This window comes from Arvicanthis niloticus, chromosome 8, assembly GCF_011762505.2.
Source record: "Arvicanthis niloticus isolate mArvNil1 chromosome 8, mArvNil1.pat.X, whole genome shotgun sequence".
Lineage (NCBI taxonomy): Eukaryota > Metazoa > Chordata > Mammalia > Rodentia > Muridae > Arvicanthis > Arvicanthis niloticus.
The window spans coordinates 50,146,703-50,165,804 of record NC_047665.1 but is presented as its reverse complement, the minus strand read 5'-3'; the positions used below and the strand labels follow the sequence as shown (position 1 = coordinate 50,165,804).

The 19,102-nt window shown below is 39.3% G+C and overlaps 1 protein-coding gene across 18 annotated transcripts in view; it reads right to left on the bottom strand.

Moving 5' to 3' along the window:
* The window catches only part of Zmynd11 (zinc finger MYND-type containing 11), an 82,439-nt gene that overhangs the window by 46,898 nt on the left and 16,439 nt on the right, over positions 1-19,102 (bottom strand). For 17 of the 18 annotated variants that reach the window (XM_076939372.1, XM_076939369.1, XM_034509796.2 and 14 more), the window contains exon 2: positions 4,760-4,894. In XM_076939372.1, coding sequence (XP_076795487.1) covers positions 4,760-4,875 — 116 coding nt within the window. In that variant the 5' untranslated portion in view covers positions 4,876-4,894. Of the gene's footprint in view, positions 1-4,759; positions 4,895-6,654; positions 6,828-19,102 lie in introns of those variants that run through there. The other variant, XM_076939370.1, reaches the window with a different exon arrangement.

Genomic DNA, 19,102 nt, shown 5'->3' with positions numbered 1-19,102 from the left:
GATTTCAAATCCAGATGAAGTGCTGTGATTGAAGAGGTGAACACACTCAGGGTCTGCCTGCAAATCAGGAAAACTGGAGTTTATTACTTCAAATGCAAGGTAAGACAAGAAGTCCATGAGCTACAGAACTACAAGTCAGAAGTAAATAAACCTCAAACGTGGGCCTAAACTTAGCCAAGGAAGAAAAGCATTTCAGAGGTACTCCCCAAGTGAGGATGCTTCAATCCCCCTTGGAAAGGAGAAGAAAGCAATGGGAGAGGGGGAGGGGCACAAAGGGAGGGAGGGACTTGGGTATGAGAGTGGAGGGAGAGGGAAAAAGGGGAACATGATCAGGTACGGGGGGGGGGGGGGGGGGGACAGAAGTAAAGCCCTAAGGGCCAGCAGAATGGATGCAAACAGGCAACCTAGGCAGGTGGGAGGTAGGGGAGCCCTACAGACTGTACCAGAGATCTAGGAAGTGAGAGACTCTCAGGGCTCAAAGGAAGAGGCCTTAGATGAAACTCCCAACAGTGGGAAGAGGGAACTTGTATAGTCCACCTCCAATAGAAAGACAGGGCATCAAGTGGAGGGATGGGGTTACCATCCCACAGTCAAAAACTCTGACCCAGAATTGTTCCTGTCTGAAAGAACTGCAGGGACAAAAATGGAGAAGAGACTGAGGGAAAGGGGTCCTGTGACCAGCCCAAATTGGGATCTATCTCAAGAGGAGGTGCCAAGGCCTGCCACTATTACTGACACTATGGTGTGCTTACAGACAGACGCCTATCATGACTGCCTTCAGAGAGGCTCAACAAGCAGCTGAAAGAGCCAGACACAGACACTTACACCCAACCAATAGAAGTCAGAGGACCCCTGTGGTTGAATGAGGGAAAGGCTGAAAGAAGTTGAGGAGGAGGGTGACCCCATAGGAAGACCAGCAGTCTCAACTAACCTGGACCCCTGAGATCTCTCAGACACTGAGCCAGGCCTGACATCTACATGGCAGAGGACTGCCTGGTATGGCCTCAGTAAGAGAACATGCACCTAACCCTAGAGAGACTTGAGGCTTCAGGGAGTGGGAAGGTCTGGTGAGGTGAGGGGGGATGGGGACATTCTCTTGAAGTTGGGGGAGGAAGTATGGGTTGAGGAATAGTTAAAGGGCAGACTGGGAGGAGGATAACGACTGGACTGCAAAAGGAGAAAGAATGAAGAGGAGGAGGAAGAAGAAGAGGAGGAGGAAGAAGATGAGGAAGAATAAGAGGAGGAGGAGAAAGAAGGAGAAGGAAGAGGAAGAAGAGGAAGAAGAGGAAAAGGAGGAGAAGGAGGAGGAGGAGGAGGGCCGCATTCAAGGATTAGCATTGCAAAGAGAAGTCAAAACAAAACAAGACCAAGAATGAAAACCCAAGAGTGAGGTCTGAGCCTGAAGGCATGCACAGTGCAGGAACTCAGAGCAGACCACACCACTGATGAACAAAGTTGCAAAGCAGAGAAATATCAAAGCTAAAATAAAAAGAGCAGAAAAATCACAGATATAGTGCAAGAAAACAAAATTCAGCATACTAAATAAAATAAGCAATGGCGTGTGTGTCTGTGTGCGTGGAAATACATGATACATGATATGGATGGAAACATGTCAAACATACTTGGTGCATGAATTCCAGTGGCACCTAGGAAGTCTGCAGTCATCAAGTAAGAATGCTATTTTTAAACATAGTAAAGGAAAACATCCTTTTCTACTGTGAGCTACGTATTCAGCCACATGGCAGGTGCAGAGAAGCTTATCCCCAGGAAAGCACTCTAGCTAGAAGCACAAAGATGAAACAAACTACTTCTCAGATCTAGGATGAATGGCTATAAATATCTCAGAAGGAGAAATTTCTTAATTAACATGTGCCCCCTACAGTAGAGCACAGCTCCATCTACACAGCCTGCCCACAGCCACAGTCTGAATTTCAGGAAATTCAGAGACTGAGGTCACACTTGAGTTATCAGAGCACAGTGATAGAATCTGCATGTATAGGGCTTAAGATCTGTAGAACAGACAACACAGTTTCCTCAGTAAAACACTCAAAGGAGACAACAATAAGGAGACAGCTGTGGGATTTATAGATTAAAATAATAAAAATAAGATACAGACAGAACCACACCATTACATAGAGTTAGACAAGATACTTAAAGATATACTAGGCTATAAGCCAGTAACATTAAAGGCCAGAACACTTTTACTTAATTTTTAACAATGGGGCTGCTCACCATAGTCAGCAGATAGCAAACAAGGTCTTAACAGAGCTCACCTGGGGGCTTGGGTAACTGAAGGTAGTTTTAAAGTTTAAAAGATACCTATGTGTTCTGACATGAATGAAGAGGAGTATCTTGATTCCTGACCTTCTAACAGTGCAGAGCAGTACTTTATATCACCACCTGTGCTGCTTCCTAGCCAACCCCAGGCAGTGGGACATCAAGGGAACTGCCATCAGCCAAGAGGCAAGGCACTAGGTCGGGCACTTTCTAAGACAGTCCCCTGATTCCATGGAGTTTTAAGAGGAGACTTACAATTCATGACGATCTGGTAGGTCAACAAGTTTATCTGTACTTATGAATTATAGAGCTTAAGAAAAATAAAAAGAAAATATGGCTTGGGTCACCATTCAAAATTATATTTGATGAAGAAAGAGGAAAAGTCAAATCTCATAATGACCCATGATCAAAAGGAAACGTGTATGGTCCCATTAACTGCCTCTGTGGTGTTCACTAGTTTCACCTATGCCAAAGGTGCACGTATAGGTGTGAAGTAGCCAACAGATACATGCACAACTGCTACAGGCGTTAGCCCTCTTCCTCCTACATCAGCGGGTCACCCAGACTAACAGCAGCACTGCTGAGACTCCTGGGGTGCTTGGCAGGCCCTGAGCTGCCCAAGAAAGACCACAAAGGAAAATAGAAGTAACCATCTGAGAGGCTGAAACTGTTCAAATGTACACATTTAAAATTTTGATACAAATAGCAATATCTTATTTTTTAAATTAATCTATTTATTTTTTTTGATATTATATTTACATTTCAGATTTTATCCCCTTACCCCCATTCCCCCCACTACCCAGGAAACTCCTATCCCATTCCCCCTCCTCATGCTTCTATGAGGATGTGCCCCCATCCCCCACCTCCCCACCCTTGAATTCCCCCTCCCCCCACTCAGTGTTCAGCCTTCATAGGACCAAGGATCTCCTCTCCCACCCATGCCCAACAAGGCCATCGTCCCCTACATGTACAGACAGAGTCATGGGTCCCTCCCTATATGCTCCCAGGCTGGTGGTTTAGACCCTGGGAAGCTCTGGTTGGTTGGTATTGTTGCTCTCCTCAATATCTTATTTTTTTAATTTTAATTTATGCTATAAAAATTTCAGCTATGGCTTTTACAAATCTCAAGAACATACTTTGTATCTTTTACTTTTGAGATTTATTTTTAGCCCAGTGAAGGGAATTGAACCTAGGGTCTTACCTGTGAAATGTATATGCTTTACCATTGACCCATGTTACATCCCCAGCCTGGGGTTTTTGAAAACTATCTGTATTAGTATCACCCCCTATTGTGTACTTAATTATCATCTCTCAAAATGCTTGCTTTTTAAAAATAAAATAAGTATTAAGTAATAATTGAAGTAATGTACTATTTATTTAGTTATCTTTTCCACAGTTGGGGGACACTTTTCTTTCTTTAGTCTATAGGAGGCAGTGTTGCCATTGGCTTCCCGCCTATTTCCTACTCTTTGTCTCTCAGGTAGCCTCAACATCTTCATATATGGGGGCAATGTTAAGAATGCATGGAGTTAAACTCTTACCTATTAGTAACAGTTTCTTTCTTTCTTTCTTTTTTTCTTTCTTTTTTTTTTTTTTGGTTGTTTTTGTTTGTTTGTTTTTTTGAGACAGGGTTTCTCTGTGTAGTCCTGGAACTCACTTTGTAGACCAGGCTGGCCTCAAACTCAGAAATCCGCCTGCCTCTGCCTCCCAAGTGCTGGGATTAAAGGCGTGTGCCACCACCGCCCGGCTTAGTAACAGTTTCAAAGCACTGTCTAAGTCAGCTTTTATAAATCTCCTACTTTTAATTTTTAGATACCATCTAACAAATGTAGGACATAATAAGAATAAAAAAAATTCTGTTCAAATTAACAAAAAATCATGTAAGCTTTTAAAAATGGTACATCAGCTTTATATTTAAAAAGCATCCAGAGAAATAAAACAAAATCAAATTCCTAACTGCCTTCACAGTACAAAATAAGCAAAAAAGATGTTGTTTTTCTATACTGAATCTTTGTCTACTAAGACAAATAGCACTGGAAACTAAGAAAAAGGGGAAAGGAGAATTTTCTTTTTAAACTGAATGTGTATTCAATCTCATTTCTTCTAGTAGTTATAAAGTACTCAAAATATTATTTACTACATGAAGCCTGTTCATCTCCATTGAAATAAGCCATGAGTAATAGATTTTGTTTAGACAGCTTCACTACAATAAAGCAAATGACTAATAAGCCTTTTAAATAAAAATTTCTTAGGGCAAAAAATGTATAATTGAAAAACTACTATAAACAGAATATATTGATCTTTACTTCTCTAGCATTTATTTATAAGGCTTCTACATACACATTGTTTATATGGGTTTCTGTTATTTTTCCTTTTCTGTAGTCTTCTGCAAGGCAACAGTCACTTTAGTTCCTTGTATGAACTGCACAGGAGAGAGGCATATGTGGACTTTACAGTGCTGCTTTTGTTTAAATTTACTTACTTTGTAATACGATCAATGTTGGCAATCTGCTTCTGATTCCTGATAATTTCAATGGCTGCCCAAAGATGCTGGATAGCTTTTGTGTCCGCCTGTCGTCTTTTTGTTAAACGTGCCATGACCTGTTTACTTCTTTAGCTGTAGCAATATACAAAGACATAAGGCAGAAAACAGAGATTACCGAGGGAATTTCCAACACAGGAGCAACAGCCGCAGCACTTCCTGACACTGCTCACTCTGAAGTGAAAGGCCATGTTGCAGCTTTCCATTTTCTACCTTTCAAGTTGCACTTCTACTTAATGAAAGCAAGCATTCACTTGGTTACCTGTTAACGAATGATACGCTAAAATCCAAATCACTTAAAAAGGTATTTCCAAGGAGTCTACCTCATACCAACATCAATAAATAAATAAATAAATAAATGCAGGCCTTTATAAATATAATAATATAAATAATATAATATAAATAATGTTTATTCTAAAACACAAAGATACTAAAAGATTTCAAGATTTCAGTTTTAAGTATTACACTGTGTGAAAATCAAGCAATACAAAATGGAATTTATATGTCCTATTTGTTTGGTATTTCAGGTTTTTATGATCATAGCTTTAGAGATTTCAGTTTTATATACATATGAAAACAATGTTTAAAAAAACAAGCATTAGGCAGACATGGTAATGGTATATGGTGCTGCACACCTGCAGTCCCAGCACTTAGGAGATAGAAGCACGAGGATTAGCACAAGTTCAAGATCAACCTGATCTACAGTGAGTTCCACATCAGTCAAGACTGCATAGCAAGAAACAAATAAACAGTGAACAGAGAATTCGGGTCATTCTGAGGTAAAATATAAAAGGCCAAGAGGTAGGATACCAGATCACAAATTATCAGTAATAATCCAGCTGCCAGAATAGGGGTTTATTTCAGAGCTAGTAATTACATTATTAGGAAATAACACTATTATTTTATTCAAATTTTGGTATCTGAATAGGCTGAAGGAGACAGCTGTCACGTCTCCAAATATCCTTCCAGCTATCTCCAGGCAAGAAAGAATGGACTACAGTTCAATGTCTGGTGGGTGACAGTATTAATGAAGGCCTATTGAATCTTCACTTCATCTTCATGGTGAACCCAGCCTAAGGATCCAATGAAACAGGCAACTCACACATCTGTGTGCTAGGCCCTCAGTGCAAGGCAGGAAGGTAGGCCATGAATCATCTCCAACTGCTGCTCCCTTCAGGGAGACAGCAGTGTGGAACTTGTTCTGACACTTCACTGTACTCCATGATTGACCAGAGAAATTGCTAGAGTCTCTCTTTTTCTCCATCCTTTCTCACCGCCTCCTTCCTTATCTGGCAAACCTAAGTGAGACCTGCAGTTGCCACCTGAGTTCATCTTAACTAGACTCACTGGATATGGTCGCTTCCAGCATCATGTAGCCAAGAGAGAGTGTGTGCAGTGAAAAGGACTAAAGGGGTTTCTGAACAGTACACTTTCTCCATGGCTACATTCTAAAACAACGTTGGGCTGGGGAGTTGCTCAGTCTGTTAGAACTCATCATGCGCACACATGCAGACCTGAGGATAGCACCATGTCAGCGCAGGTGTAGCCCTGCAAGCCTGTGAGCCCTGCCATTTGGCAGAAGGAAGGACAGAGGAAGGAGATGGCTGAGACTTGCTGATCATCAGGTTCAGTACGAAACTGCTTCAAGGAATAAGGCAGAGAATAAAGCAGAACACCTGTTACCCTCTAGCCATCCAGCACACTACACGCATGCATGCTTGCACATGCACACACGCAAAAAATGCTGGCGTTCAAGTTTTAAAGAAAAATTATTATGTTTTAAATAAATGTAGACCTATAACTAAACAATAATAAAAATGACAACCGTCGCTTACGATGTTTCTACTTAGTGTGCAGACACCTCAGTTTCAGTGTGCTTGTTCAGGAATGCCAGCTTGAGGATGCCACAAGGATGCCATGGGAAGAAACTGCAGGAGGCACAGTGAGATGTAGCAGCACAGCTCCATCCAGTCCTGCTGTCCTTTAGACACAGAAGCCCAAGACCAGCTGTCTCAGCTGCTTATAGCATGCAATGACAGTGCTTGCCTTGTTCATACTGCTGCTAGCCAGGAGACATTTGAATGGCAATCCTGGCCGGAAAACAAAACTGACAGGAAATCTAATGTGGACAGTGCAAGACCATGTAAAACAAACATACAATGCTCCAGAATCTCTAGTGAGAATTCAGAAAAGGGTTATGCTGCTTCTAACATGGGTAAAATTTAGGCAGAAATAAATTGAAAACTGCAAAAATATAAGAAATATGAGAAAAATAAACACCAAATATTTCTTCTCTTAATTTATTTTTAAAATAATTGTTTAAAGCAAAAAAATAATTAATAGATGTCCCCATATTTATAATATATGCAGAAGTAAGGTATATCATGATCATAACACAAGAAGAGGAATAAGTGTGAAACAGTATAAAGGGGATTTTGGTGAAATCAAGATGAACATTATATTCTGTACAAGAAACATAATAGTTAACATATAACTCAGTTTAAAACATATAGTATGAGCTGGACCTAGCAGTGCAGCCCTGGAATCCCAGCTTCTCAGAGGCTGAAGTGGGCAGAGCACCACAAGCTCAAGGGCTGTGTGGCCTCAAAGTTTAAGGCAGCCCAGGCAACCTGGAGAGACACTGTTGCAATAATTGACCAAAATAACTTATTCACAGCTACAGAAAAAAACTAACAAACAAGGTAACTTATGAGGATACTGAGGAATAAATATAATTACTATGCAACAATCATACAAATATAATGGGAGCTAAGTAGCAGAAATGCTTAGTGACTTCATACATTCCTAGAAAATGTTGAAAGCAAGACCAAAGAATAAAGTAGGCTTCATCTCAGAAAAGCAGATATAAAGATGAAATCAGGGCCTTCTGAGAGCTATGTGAACCACACAACAGACAGTAGACATTCTGTCACTCAAGTCACAGCAGACCTGTAAACAGTCACTGCTTATGGGAGTCAAAATGGAACACTGCCAGCGGAGTAAATGGTGAAGTACGTGGCACATCTTGAAAGTGCCAAAGCCAGAGCCTATTAAGTGCCTATTAAGACAGTATTTCACTAAAGTATAACTATTCCCTTATTTCTGGGTAAACAGAAATCTCAGAAGCTAATACAGTGCTGGGACTAAGCACAGAGCCTTGTGGCTCCTCAGCAAGCACTCACTGCAGAGCTGTAGCCCATCCCTCAGCTGCCCTTTCTTAGGAGATCTGCATTCACTGGTTCCACATACACTCTGTGCTCTTCTTGTATACTAGCCACTCTCTTGTACTGTGAGCAAACAGCAACAGGCAGAAAAGTCAAAGCCTCTAATCTACTAAGAACCATTAACAACATGACATGATCCAAGAAAAGAATGACAATTGGGCATCAGTCAACAAAAAGAAAACATCCTAGGAAGTTGGTCTCTTGGGTCCTACATAAAAACTGGTGCCACTCAAGATCTGTGCTGATGTGATAAAGCTAAAATGAATTCAAAAGAAGAATAAAAATTATTTAACTAAGAAAGGGTTTGTCTCATTTACTTTTATATCTAATGTTTTCCTATGTACCCAGCAGAATTTCAAACATGCTAACCTTTCCATATAAAAATATTAAATTCAGATTTTCCAGCTATGTTATAAGACCCCAGAGAAAGCCTTCATTTCAAAGAGAAAGGTCAGGAAATATGCAGAAATCACTGACAGTCTTTAACCTTTTATCTGCTCCAACACACAGGAGGGATGTAATATACTCCTCTCAGTAAAAGTTACATGGGAAACAATCTTCAAGGGGCCTGTAGCTTAAAAAGTAAGCAGAACCTTCAAGGAACTTTAATAAGCCCTCAATTGATGTTGCTATTCTGTCCTTGGAAATCCAGATTTACCACAATTCCCAGTCTCTAGGTATATTCTGGTCTCATCACAGCATTATACAAAAAGAACACGGCAAGCCAGAAAAAAATAATAACAAGCAAAATTAAATTAGGCATCATTTGCTGGTGAATGCTTATGATGCTTACAGGCTGTGCTGTAACAAGTGAGAAGCACAGTGTGAGAGAACAGCAAAGTAAGAGGCAGAGGGCAATGCAGGACTCCCATTAGCATCTGCAGCAAAGGTGCACTCACTGACTTCTAGTACTTGGTGCATGTGTGAGGGTTTTGTTGCACAAAATAAGTATTGAAATATTTATATCAAATATTACATAAAACTTTAAAATGTCCTATTGTTTCCAGGATTTTCACTGTAACTTACATATGTATGAAATGTCCTTGTTTATTAGTGAGCTTACTTTATGATTATATATTCACATCATCCTCTCATTTATATATTAATTCTTGAATTTGGTTTTGGGTTTTCTTGTTGTTTTTGGATCAGGGTCATACTCAGGATGGCCTTATTAAACTCACTATGTAGCCAAGTATGACATTAAACTTCTGGTCCTCTTACTTCCATCTCCTTAGTCCTGGGATTACAGTCACACATCACTGTACTCAACTTTAATTTTTTTAAATGTCTTTTTATTCATAAAATATTTCCTCTTTGCCTTTTAATAGGCATTAAATGAAATGATGCAGAAATCTAGGCATATGTTTTCTTATAATTACTTTTTTGGTAAATACCTCTATACCCAGACCAGGAAAAAAATGTAAATACTTTTGATGAAGTTTTTGGTTGACAATAGAATTTCCATATCCTGCCTGACCCCGCAGGCACTATTGCTACCAGCACCTCACCAGGATGGTGAGACTTGCTATAACTGGTGAATTTATACTGACATCACTGCCAAACTAAGTCCAGAGTTGAAGGTTTTATGTACTCTATAGGTCTTGGCATATGTTCCATGACAAGCGAGCACAATTGTGACATCACATCACTATAATATTACTGCCTTAAGTTCTCCATGCCTCAGCTATTCCTAACCTCTGGAAACCACCATTATAGTGGTCCGACAATTCCGCATTTTCCAGAATGACACAGCCTTCTTTTTTCTTTAAATTTATTAGATATTTTATTTATTTACAATACAGATGTCATCCCCTTTCCCCATTTCCCCTCCCTAGAACCCCCTATCCTATACCCTCTCTTCCTTTATGCTTTTATACAATTTTGATTACATGTATGTATTAAGGTCAGTTCTAGGTTGAGGGTCTAGCAGTACAACAGATGCAAATAGTTGAGAAACAAGCAATACAATAAACACAAAAAGTCAAAGAAGAAGCAAGGCACTAAACCCAGTTACATGAACACTCCCGTGATCACTGTTTCTAAAGGCTTATCAGGATGACCAAAGTATCTGAGCCTACTTCCCTATCCTAGCCCAAGGTCATTTTCACGTCTGAAGCCTACTTCCTTGTTCTAACTTAAGATTTAGATTCCTGTCTGAAATTACTTCTTTATTCTGACCTAATATTTAGATTCCTGCCTGAGATTACTTCTTTATTACTTTTTATTGTACTTATTACTAAGAACAAGCTGGCTTCAAACTCAGAGATCGGCCTGCCTCTGCTGCTTGAGTGCTGAGATTACATTTATGCCTGCACAGCTAAATGTCTCACTTTTTAACTACACTAGCTTGAATCTTACCCATCCTTGGCTTGCCAGCCTGTTAATTTAATAACTCTGTCTGGGGGTCCATTTTCAGGTTTAGGCCATGTACTCCGGCTGCCAACATGTTGATGTTGTTAAAGATAAGCTTTAACACAATGGGTAGGAATAAAATTATTCCCAGGACAAGAAGGGCTAGCCTGATCAAGCTATATACGCCATTCCTGAGGTTTGTCCAAAATGGAAATACTAAGTTCAGACCATGGATAATTTTATTGGCATTGTCTGCAGCATCAAAGATCAACAGAGCAGCATTCTTTAAATGTATAATCTCACTATGCAAAGTTAACACACCCAGAGAGGTATTAGGATTATGCCAAATATCCTACAGGTGTCTGTAAACTTTTTTCTAGTTATAATGACAATCATTGTGAATTTCAAAAGTAACACTACTCTAATGATATTTGTCATGACACTTGGGATGACTTCTAACTCTTGAACCCTGAACCTCCTTCAGATAATTTGAATGGGTTATAGAGCATCATCCATTGTTCCAGATACCTATATAAATCCTTTCGTATACTCAATACATTAGTAACATTTTTTTGCTAGATGGTTAACAAAAATAGTTGTCTTAACTCCTGTGTCAATGCTATTGCAGAAGCAGTGGTGCTAGCAATTATGGAATTAAAGCTATTATACCAGCAATAACCAAGCCTGCTACCCTCTTGCTTCTGCTTAAAGCCTAACTCACTTCTAGAACTTTCAAGCTTTTTTCAGAGAATGTGATAGGAGGTATTTCTTTTCTGGTCTAGTCTATTTGGCATTCTGTAGGCATCTTGTATGTTTATGAGCATCTTGTTCTTTAGGTTAGGGAAGTTTTATTCTATAATTTTGTTGAAGATATTTATTGGCCCTTTAAGTTGGGAAATCTTCACTCTCTTTATACCTATTAACCTTAGGTTTGCTCTTCTCATCGTGTCCTGGATTTCCTTGATCTTTTGTGTTAAGAACTTTTTGCATTTTGTGTTTTCTTTGACACTTGTGTCAATATTTTCTATGGTATCTTCTGGTACCTGAGATTCTCTATCTCTTGTATTCTGTAGATGATACTTGCATCTATGACTCCTGATTTCTTTCCTAGGTTTTCTATCTCCAGGGTAGTCTCCCTTTGTGATTTTTTTTTTTAATTGTTTCTACTTCCATTTTTATGTCCTGGATGGTTTTGTTCAATTCCTTCATCTGCTTGGTTGTGTTCTCTTGTAATTCTTTAAGGGTTTTTTTGTGATTCCTCTTTAAAGGCTTCTACCTGTTTACTTGTGTTCTCCTCAAATTCTTTGAGAATGTTATTTATGTCCTTCTTAAAGTCCTCTATCATCATCATTAGAAGTGATTTTAAATCTGAATCTTGCTTTCCTGGTGATATGGGGAATTCAGGACTTTCTTGTGTGGGAGAACTAGGTTCTAATGATGCCAAGTACCCTGGGTTGCTGATGCTTATGTTCCTGTGCTTGCCTTTGCCATCCAGATCTCCTTAGTGCTGCCTGCCCTGTCTCTGACTGGAGCCTGTCTTTCCTATTACCTTGGTTGTATCAGAACTGTGTGGGGTGGGTGTTACTACTGGGGTTAGAGCTGGGGCCCAAGATCTGCTCAGTGCTCAGGCACAGACCAGAAGGAACGGTGATCCGGGCCAGGAGTGACTTCCTGGTTTCTAGTGGGTCCCAGTTACTCCCTGTTTGGGGCAGGTGTTGCTGTCTCCTTACCTAAGATACTGCCTGGGTTAGAGCTCCTAGGAGCCCCACTTCCTCTGGGTTTTGTGAGATTGGGTGCAGAGCTGCCACCTAGGATCTGCTCAGTCAACAGCCTTCTTTTCATAGCTTGATAGCTTCTGCCAACACTAAATACTATCCCAGTGGCTATATAAAAGTTTTTCTATCCACTTATTTACTGAAGGCTACCACGGTTACATACAAGTTTCACCTGCTATGGATAAAACATCTAGAAAAATCTACATTCAGATTTGTGTAAAGATAAAATTTTGGGCTCTTTTGGGTAAATAGTAAAGGGTATGAAGACTGAATTTTACAGTAAAAGTATTTTCAGTTTGGTAAAAAAAAAAAAAAAAAAAAAAAAAAAAAAAAAAAAAAAAAAATCAAAAGCTCTGCTAGATTGTCCTCCAAAATAGCAGAACCATCATGTGTTTTACCTAGCAATGCACAGAAGCTCCAGGATTTAGACAACAGACATAGAGTGATGCTGATGTTTTGACTTGCTATTTCCTAATAGCATTTGTTAAACACTCATGTTTCATGTCTATCACCTTTTCTGTCTGCTTTAGTCAGGTGTCCATCCAGGGGTTTTACCCACTTCTTAACTGGGTTCTCTTATTGTTGACTTTAACTTTCATTTTTGAATTGCTGTATCTGAGGGGTACAGATGTGTGTGTGTGTGTGTGTGTGTGTGTGTGTGTGTGTGTGCGCGCGCGTGCACATATGAAAGTCAAAGAACAACCTTGATATTACTTCGCAGGAGTATTAATCATCTTTTTTGGAGAAATAGTCTCTCACTGACTTGGAACTTACCAAGGTTAGGCTGGCCAGCCAGTGAGCCCCAGAGACCACCTGTTTCCACCTCTGTAGCACATGCTACCACAGCTGGATTCTGGGAATGAAACTCAGATTGTGGAGCACTTTATTTATTGTAGTGACAATTTTAGAATTCTTGTTTCTTTGAAAACACAGAAATATTATAAGAATGTATTTTTGTTTTAATCCAGGTATAGCGATATGGGGCTGCTTCAGAGCATCTTCAGCAGCTGACTATGATTTGCCTCATGCTTTAGCAGAAGCATGGTTTTGCCAGATGCAGATAGTTTCAGCGATTGTGTGACATTTGGAATTCTGAGAACTTTTCAGAGGGTATATAAATGCTAGAACATGGAGATGTGGGGTTAGTTGAGGTTCATTAGTAGTTGTGTTCAAAAAGAAAATAAAAGGAAAGAATTTACATTAGGGAATCACTATTTCTCTCTCCCCGTCTATCCTTCTTTCTCTCCTATCCAGTGATAGAAGATGAAATGGGGGGAGGCATAAAGGGTGGGAAAAAGAACCACAAAGTAGTAAACATCAGCTACAACTTATGGCTAGGCCACCTGCCCAGCCCCTTTGTGTGTGTGATTAAACATCATCAAAGGCTTCTTTTGAAAGTATTTTATCTGAGTTAGTAGTGTTATGTTCTTATTCCCTGTATGTCAGTCAAAGAAAACCTCTGACATGTTAACCAAGTCCTGCTTACCCATTTTCTTTCACTGACAGTGCCTTTGATGTTGTATCAACAGAGAAGGAGCATAGAGGTTCTGTTGTCTTTAGTAGTTCTACATTTAGCATTGAGATCTATGATCCATTTTTAATTAATTCTAATTAATGTCATCTAAATTCACTTTTATAATCAAAGGTTCATCTATTCCAGCACAGTCCTGACTCCTTGGTGGTGTTCAGGTCTATTTTTCTGGTTCTCTATTCTATTCCATTGTCAGTTCTTGCCAATGCTATACCACATTGATTCCAACATTTTCACACTAAGATTCTAGTTGGCAACTATCTTTATTTTTTTTTAACTTTGTTCTTCTGGATCTTTTGTCTTTCCACATAAATTTCAGAATCAGTTTGTTGGTATCCATGTAATAACTTGCTCAGGTTTTAACTAATGTTGCATTAAATCTATAGATCAATCTGGGAAGAAGAGACATCTTGACAATAGCCTTCCTAGTCATGAGTCAACTTTACATTAATTATCTAATATTAGAATTTTGTAGTCTTCTTTATATAGACCCTGAACATATATTGTTAAGATTTCTCTTTCTTTCTTTCTTTCTTTCTTTTTTTTTTTTTTTTTTTTTTTTTTGAGACAGTATAGCCCTGGCTATCCTGGAACTCATTTTGTGGACCAGGTTTACCTCAAACATTTGCCTCTGCCTCCCAAGTGCTAGGATCAAAGGCGTACACCAGGCCTTGTTAAATTTCTAGCTAAACATTTCATTTTTGGCATATTAACATACACAACAATGTTTTTTATATTAAATTATACTTGCTTATTGTTGATATACAAATAATTTTTATACATTAACCTTGTATCTTGATCTTATGAAGGTATTTCCTCCATGGCTTCTTTCAGGACACTTTGATATGTTTCAAAGCTTCATTCCTTGGTGTGGGTCTTGTACATTCCCTCTTATTGGTTCCTTGTACTTCAGTGTCTGGCATTTGGCAAAATTCTCCTGGAAGTGTTGCCTCAAATACTGTTTCAAGTTATTTTTCTTTTCTATATTACCATCTCACATGAATCACACTTCCTGAAGGTGCCCATGCTCCTGAATGCTCTATTTTAAAGCTACCAGTCCCATCCTTTTCATATGCTTTTCAGTTTAAAAATTCTTCCATATCCTGAAGCTCAGAGGTTATTTCCTCAGCCCTGCCCACTGTACTGATAACTCTTCAGAGGTATTCTGCATTTCTGTTACACTGCTTGTCTATAGTACTTTTTTGTCTTTCTTAGAACTTGTGTCTCTGCTTACATCATCCACTGATTACTATGTGTTTTGTTGCATACATTTTGTCCTCGACATTTTAACTGTCATTTTTAACAATGCATAGTCTGATTATTATCTAATATTCTTGTTACATTGGCTCTGGTTCTGATTTTTGCTTAGTCTCTTCAAACTGTACTTCTGCCTTTTGTTAAGTTTTATGGGTTTTTGTTTTTCCTGAAAAATGGACATAGTGTACTGAGCAAATAGAGTCATAGTAGACAGGCCTTTACCGTGTAGCTGAAGGGGCAGGGAAGGGAGCACGTTCAGTCCTATGACTTCTGGCAAGTCTGTGTCACTGGACTATCAGTGCCACCAGCACTTCAGGTTTTCTCCCCCTTCACATGACACAAGGTAAAACAATGAAATGAAGCAGGTGATTCCCTTCCTCCAGGTTGGCTAGGCTCTGGTAAAACACAGCTGGTAAGGCTTACAGGAAGAGCCTAAATTCTGAAGACAGGGGAAGAAGTGGTGGGGGATGGGGAAGGTGGGAAATGGAGGGATGCAGGGATGGAGGGGAAACTGTAATATATGAGATATAATATATGAGATAATATATTATTAATAATGATAAAAGAATGAAGCACCCTGGCATATTTGATAACTTCTCTTTCCTCCTGCCCTACTCTGCCCAAAGTACAGGGAATTTTTCTCTGATACTTAGTGTGAGAGCCTGGTTGAGATAAAACTCAGACACATAAGGAAGCCATTTTCTGGGTTCCCCTGGAGTTTGCACACTCCTATTTGCCCAGATGTAACCCTCTGGCAGGCAGTCCCTTAACTCCCTTGGCTTTTGTTCTCACCCAGAGTCCTGCCCATGGCTTCAGCTCTAGGGTGGTTTAGACTTTCTACCTGCCTATCTCAGTTTCCTAAGTTTACCCTCCTATGGCCTCACTTCTCTGAAATATCTATAAAAAATTTTATTTGACTTTTCGCTCTATTCTGTTGTTGCTGTTGTTTTTGCTTGTCATGAATATAGAATAATGCCAATGCCAACTGAGGAACAGTGGAATTTCTTTCTGAATATAACAGTAAATGAAACAATATGTTTTACCAAAGAGGAAGCCAAATGAATTAACATGCTTTGCTGAAAAGTTTCTCTGTTCTACAATAAAATGTAATATATTTATAAATATGTGTTAAGTTGTTTGGAATACTGGAATTAGTTTCCTGAGTTTGTTTAGCCTGTTTTAGTGTCTTACAACTGTCATTATTAAAACTTGTATGCAAGCTACATGTATGAAATGATAAGCCCATTGTCAATTCCTATCAAGTTATTTTACATGTACTATCTGTCCAGTTATATCAGTCTTGAATTTTTTACTTAATTTAGTTTTTAGATTTTCTTACTTGAGGTCCTTGATAAGCCTAGGAAGAAGTGTCTAGACTAGTGATCCTCTTGCCTCAGCCTCCCACATGGTAGGATGGTAGTATGTACCATCACCCTAGCTTATCAGCTTCTAAAGCACACCTATTTTAAGCTTTCACTATGTCTTTGATAACCTTTGCCATGAAATAGATATAAATACTTTCCGAATAAACAGTCCCTCCACAGTTAATAAACTGTATCTAGGTGTGAGGGATGGAGAGCTACTGCTCAGTGAGCTGTGAGGTGGGTGTCACCAAGGGCAGTTGTGCAGTACTATAGATACCTGCACACTGAACTATGTGCTTAAAGTGGTTAAGATGGCAAATTTTATGTTAAGTGTATTTTACCTCTACTTTTTAATTTGAAAAATAAAGGTCAGAGAAAGAATAAAGTTAGTTCAAAATAATGATAAAGTTGGTTATCATGTCTTAAGAGTGAATCTCAAAGACTCCACCAAGAACTTCCAAAACAAGCAAATGGATCATTCCATGTGTGTGAGCATCTGGTGTGAAGGGATGAAAAGAATTCAGAGTAGATGCCCTGCTAGGTGTCTGCACATTAGATGAAAATATACGAGTCTTTCAAGGAAATGTTGATTTTCAAGACAGGGTTTCTCTGTGTGCCCTAGTTGTCCTGTAGAACAAGCTGGCTTCAAACTCAGAGATCGGCCTGCCTCTGCTGCTTGAGTGCTGAGATTACATTTATGCCTGCACAGCTAAATGTCTCACTTTTTAACTACACTAGCTACACTAGCTTGAGTCATTTCCATTCCTGATAGCACAACAGCCAAGGTAGGTAAGTTACTAGCCATCTGTTTTGGTTCCCTGTCCTGGTAAATAGAGGGCTGTACCTGCCAATGACCTTTGGGTAGCAGAGTGCCTCAACAGTGCTGAGCGCCAAAGGATCATCGCACTCATGCACGTGAGGTCTTTCTCTTATGAAGCCACCAGTATTTAATCAAACAGCCCAACTCTGTGGTTTCTCACAAGGTCCACTTCCAAAACATTAAGTTTCTCCTTTTTAAAGATAAATATCAAGCTCCAAAATGAATTCCAGAGAAAAAAATCCATATCTGATATTCAGACCACAGCAATTTGTATGTCCAAAGGATGTGTCCAGACTAAAAGACTAGTTTGTAAAAATGAAAGGAAAAATTAGAAAAGTGACAACTTGTTTTTACTGAACTATACACTATATACCATAAGCCATTCAACTCAAAAATCTGAAATGGTTAGCTTAGTGAAGTGGAGTGTATGTAGCAAAGGTATTTAACAAGAGGTGTTTCAGTGTGTGGCCTGCATCTGCCTTACTTCACTGATTATCATGTTTCCCAGTCCATATGTTCCAGGATTATCAAATGTTCAGTTCCTTTCATCCCTGCACAGTATCCTCTGAATATAGGTGTGACACTTCGTTCATCCATCAATCCATTAATAACACAGTGGTCGCTAATGTCTAGCTGTCAACAACACTGGCAGAAGTGTATGTGTTCAGTTCCTTTGGGGATGTACCCAGAAAAGGAACTGCTAAATCTCACAGATCTGTTTAGCCTTAGCAACAATTAGGAAAGTGATTTCTATAGTAGCCAACCATGACCCCCTGACTAGCAATGTAAGCTGTCCAATTTTTCCGAATCATTACAAACACTACTTTTACTTAATTTTTAATTTACTTTTTCTTATTTTTAAATCACAGCCATATGTGTAGGTGCAAAATAGTCTATGGCTTTGGTTATAATTTATCAATTTCCATGATAACCAGTAACTTGACTTTTGCCATCATTTTCTTGAGAGAAATGTCCTTCAAATTCTTTGTCCATTTTAACTGTTATTTAGTTGGTGCATGGGAGCTTTATAGTCTAGGTATTAACCCCTCTTTGGAGGGGTAAGTTTCACAGTTCCCTCCTGTCTACATGCTGCATTCACCATTTATTTTTAGCCGTTATGACTTTCTTGTCTCTCTCTTGCTCCCTCCCCACCACTGTAAGACAGGGTCTCAAGATGTAGCTCACATTTGGCCTTACAATTTTCAGTCTTCCTGTCTCAATTTCCCATTGGCTAAGATTACAAGTACGTACCACACCTAGATCTTTACTGTTTTTTAAAGTGATGTCCTTTGATGCACAGAAAAGTTTTCATTTTGCTGAAACAGAATTTACTTCTTTAGTTGATCACACTTTGGTGTCTTATTAAGAATTTACTAAAGAATCAAAGGGGGTGAGAAACAAAGAAGGAAGTATGGTCTAGTCTCTGAGCAACATGCTTAGGAAACACAGCATTCGAGAAGGAAGGCCAGTGTGGCCAGACAGAGGTGTGGGCAAGCAGGAAGGCTCCAAGGTGGTGCAGGTTAAGGCAAGTGGGCTCAGAGGACTAGCACCACCCTTCCCAGGAACTGCCTTCTACTACTGAGGAGAAGCTGGGTTCTACCTATATTTCTAAGCCACCTAAACAATGCTGTGTTTCCTAAACATGTTGCTCAGAGACTAGACCACACTTCCTTCTTTGTTTCTCACTGAAAATTTTTTAACTTTGTTGACAGTTATATCAACTTTAATTTCAAACCCTTTAAACTCAGTATTATTTTTAACATTTCATTAGCATTCTTGTTTGTAAAAGAACCCACAATATGGAAACTCTTAAAGAACTGATAAATTAATTTTTGACTTTTGGAGGACACTAGATCTCCTGGAGCTGAAGCTGGAGTTACAGGCTGTCATGAGCCACTCAAGAGGACTCGGGACCCAACTTAAAGTTCCAAAAGGACTAAGTCCTTTTGGAAGAGTGCTC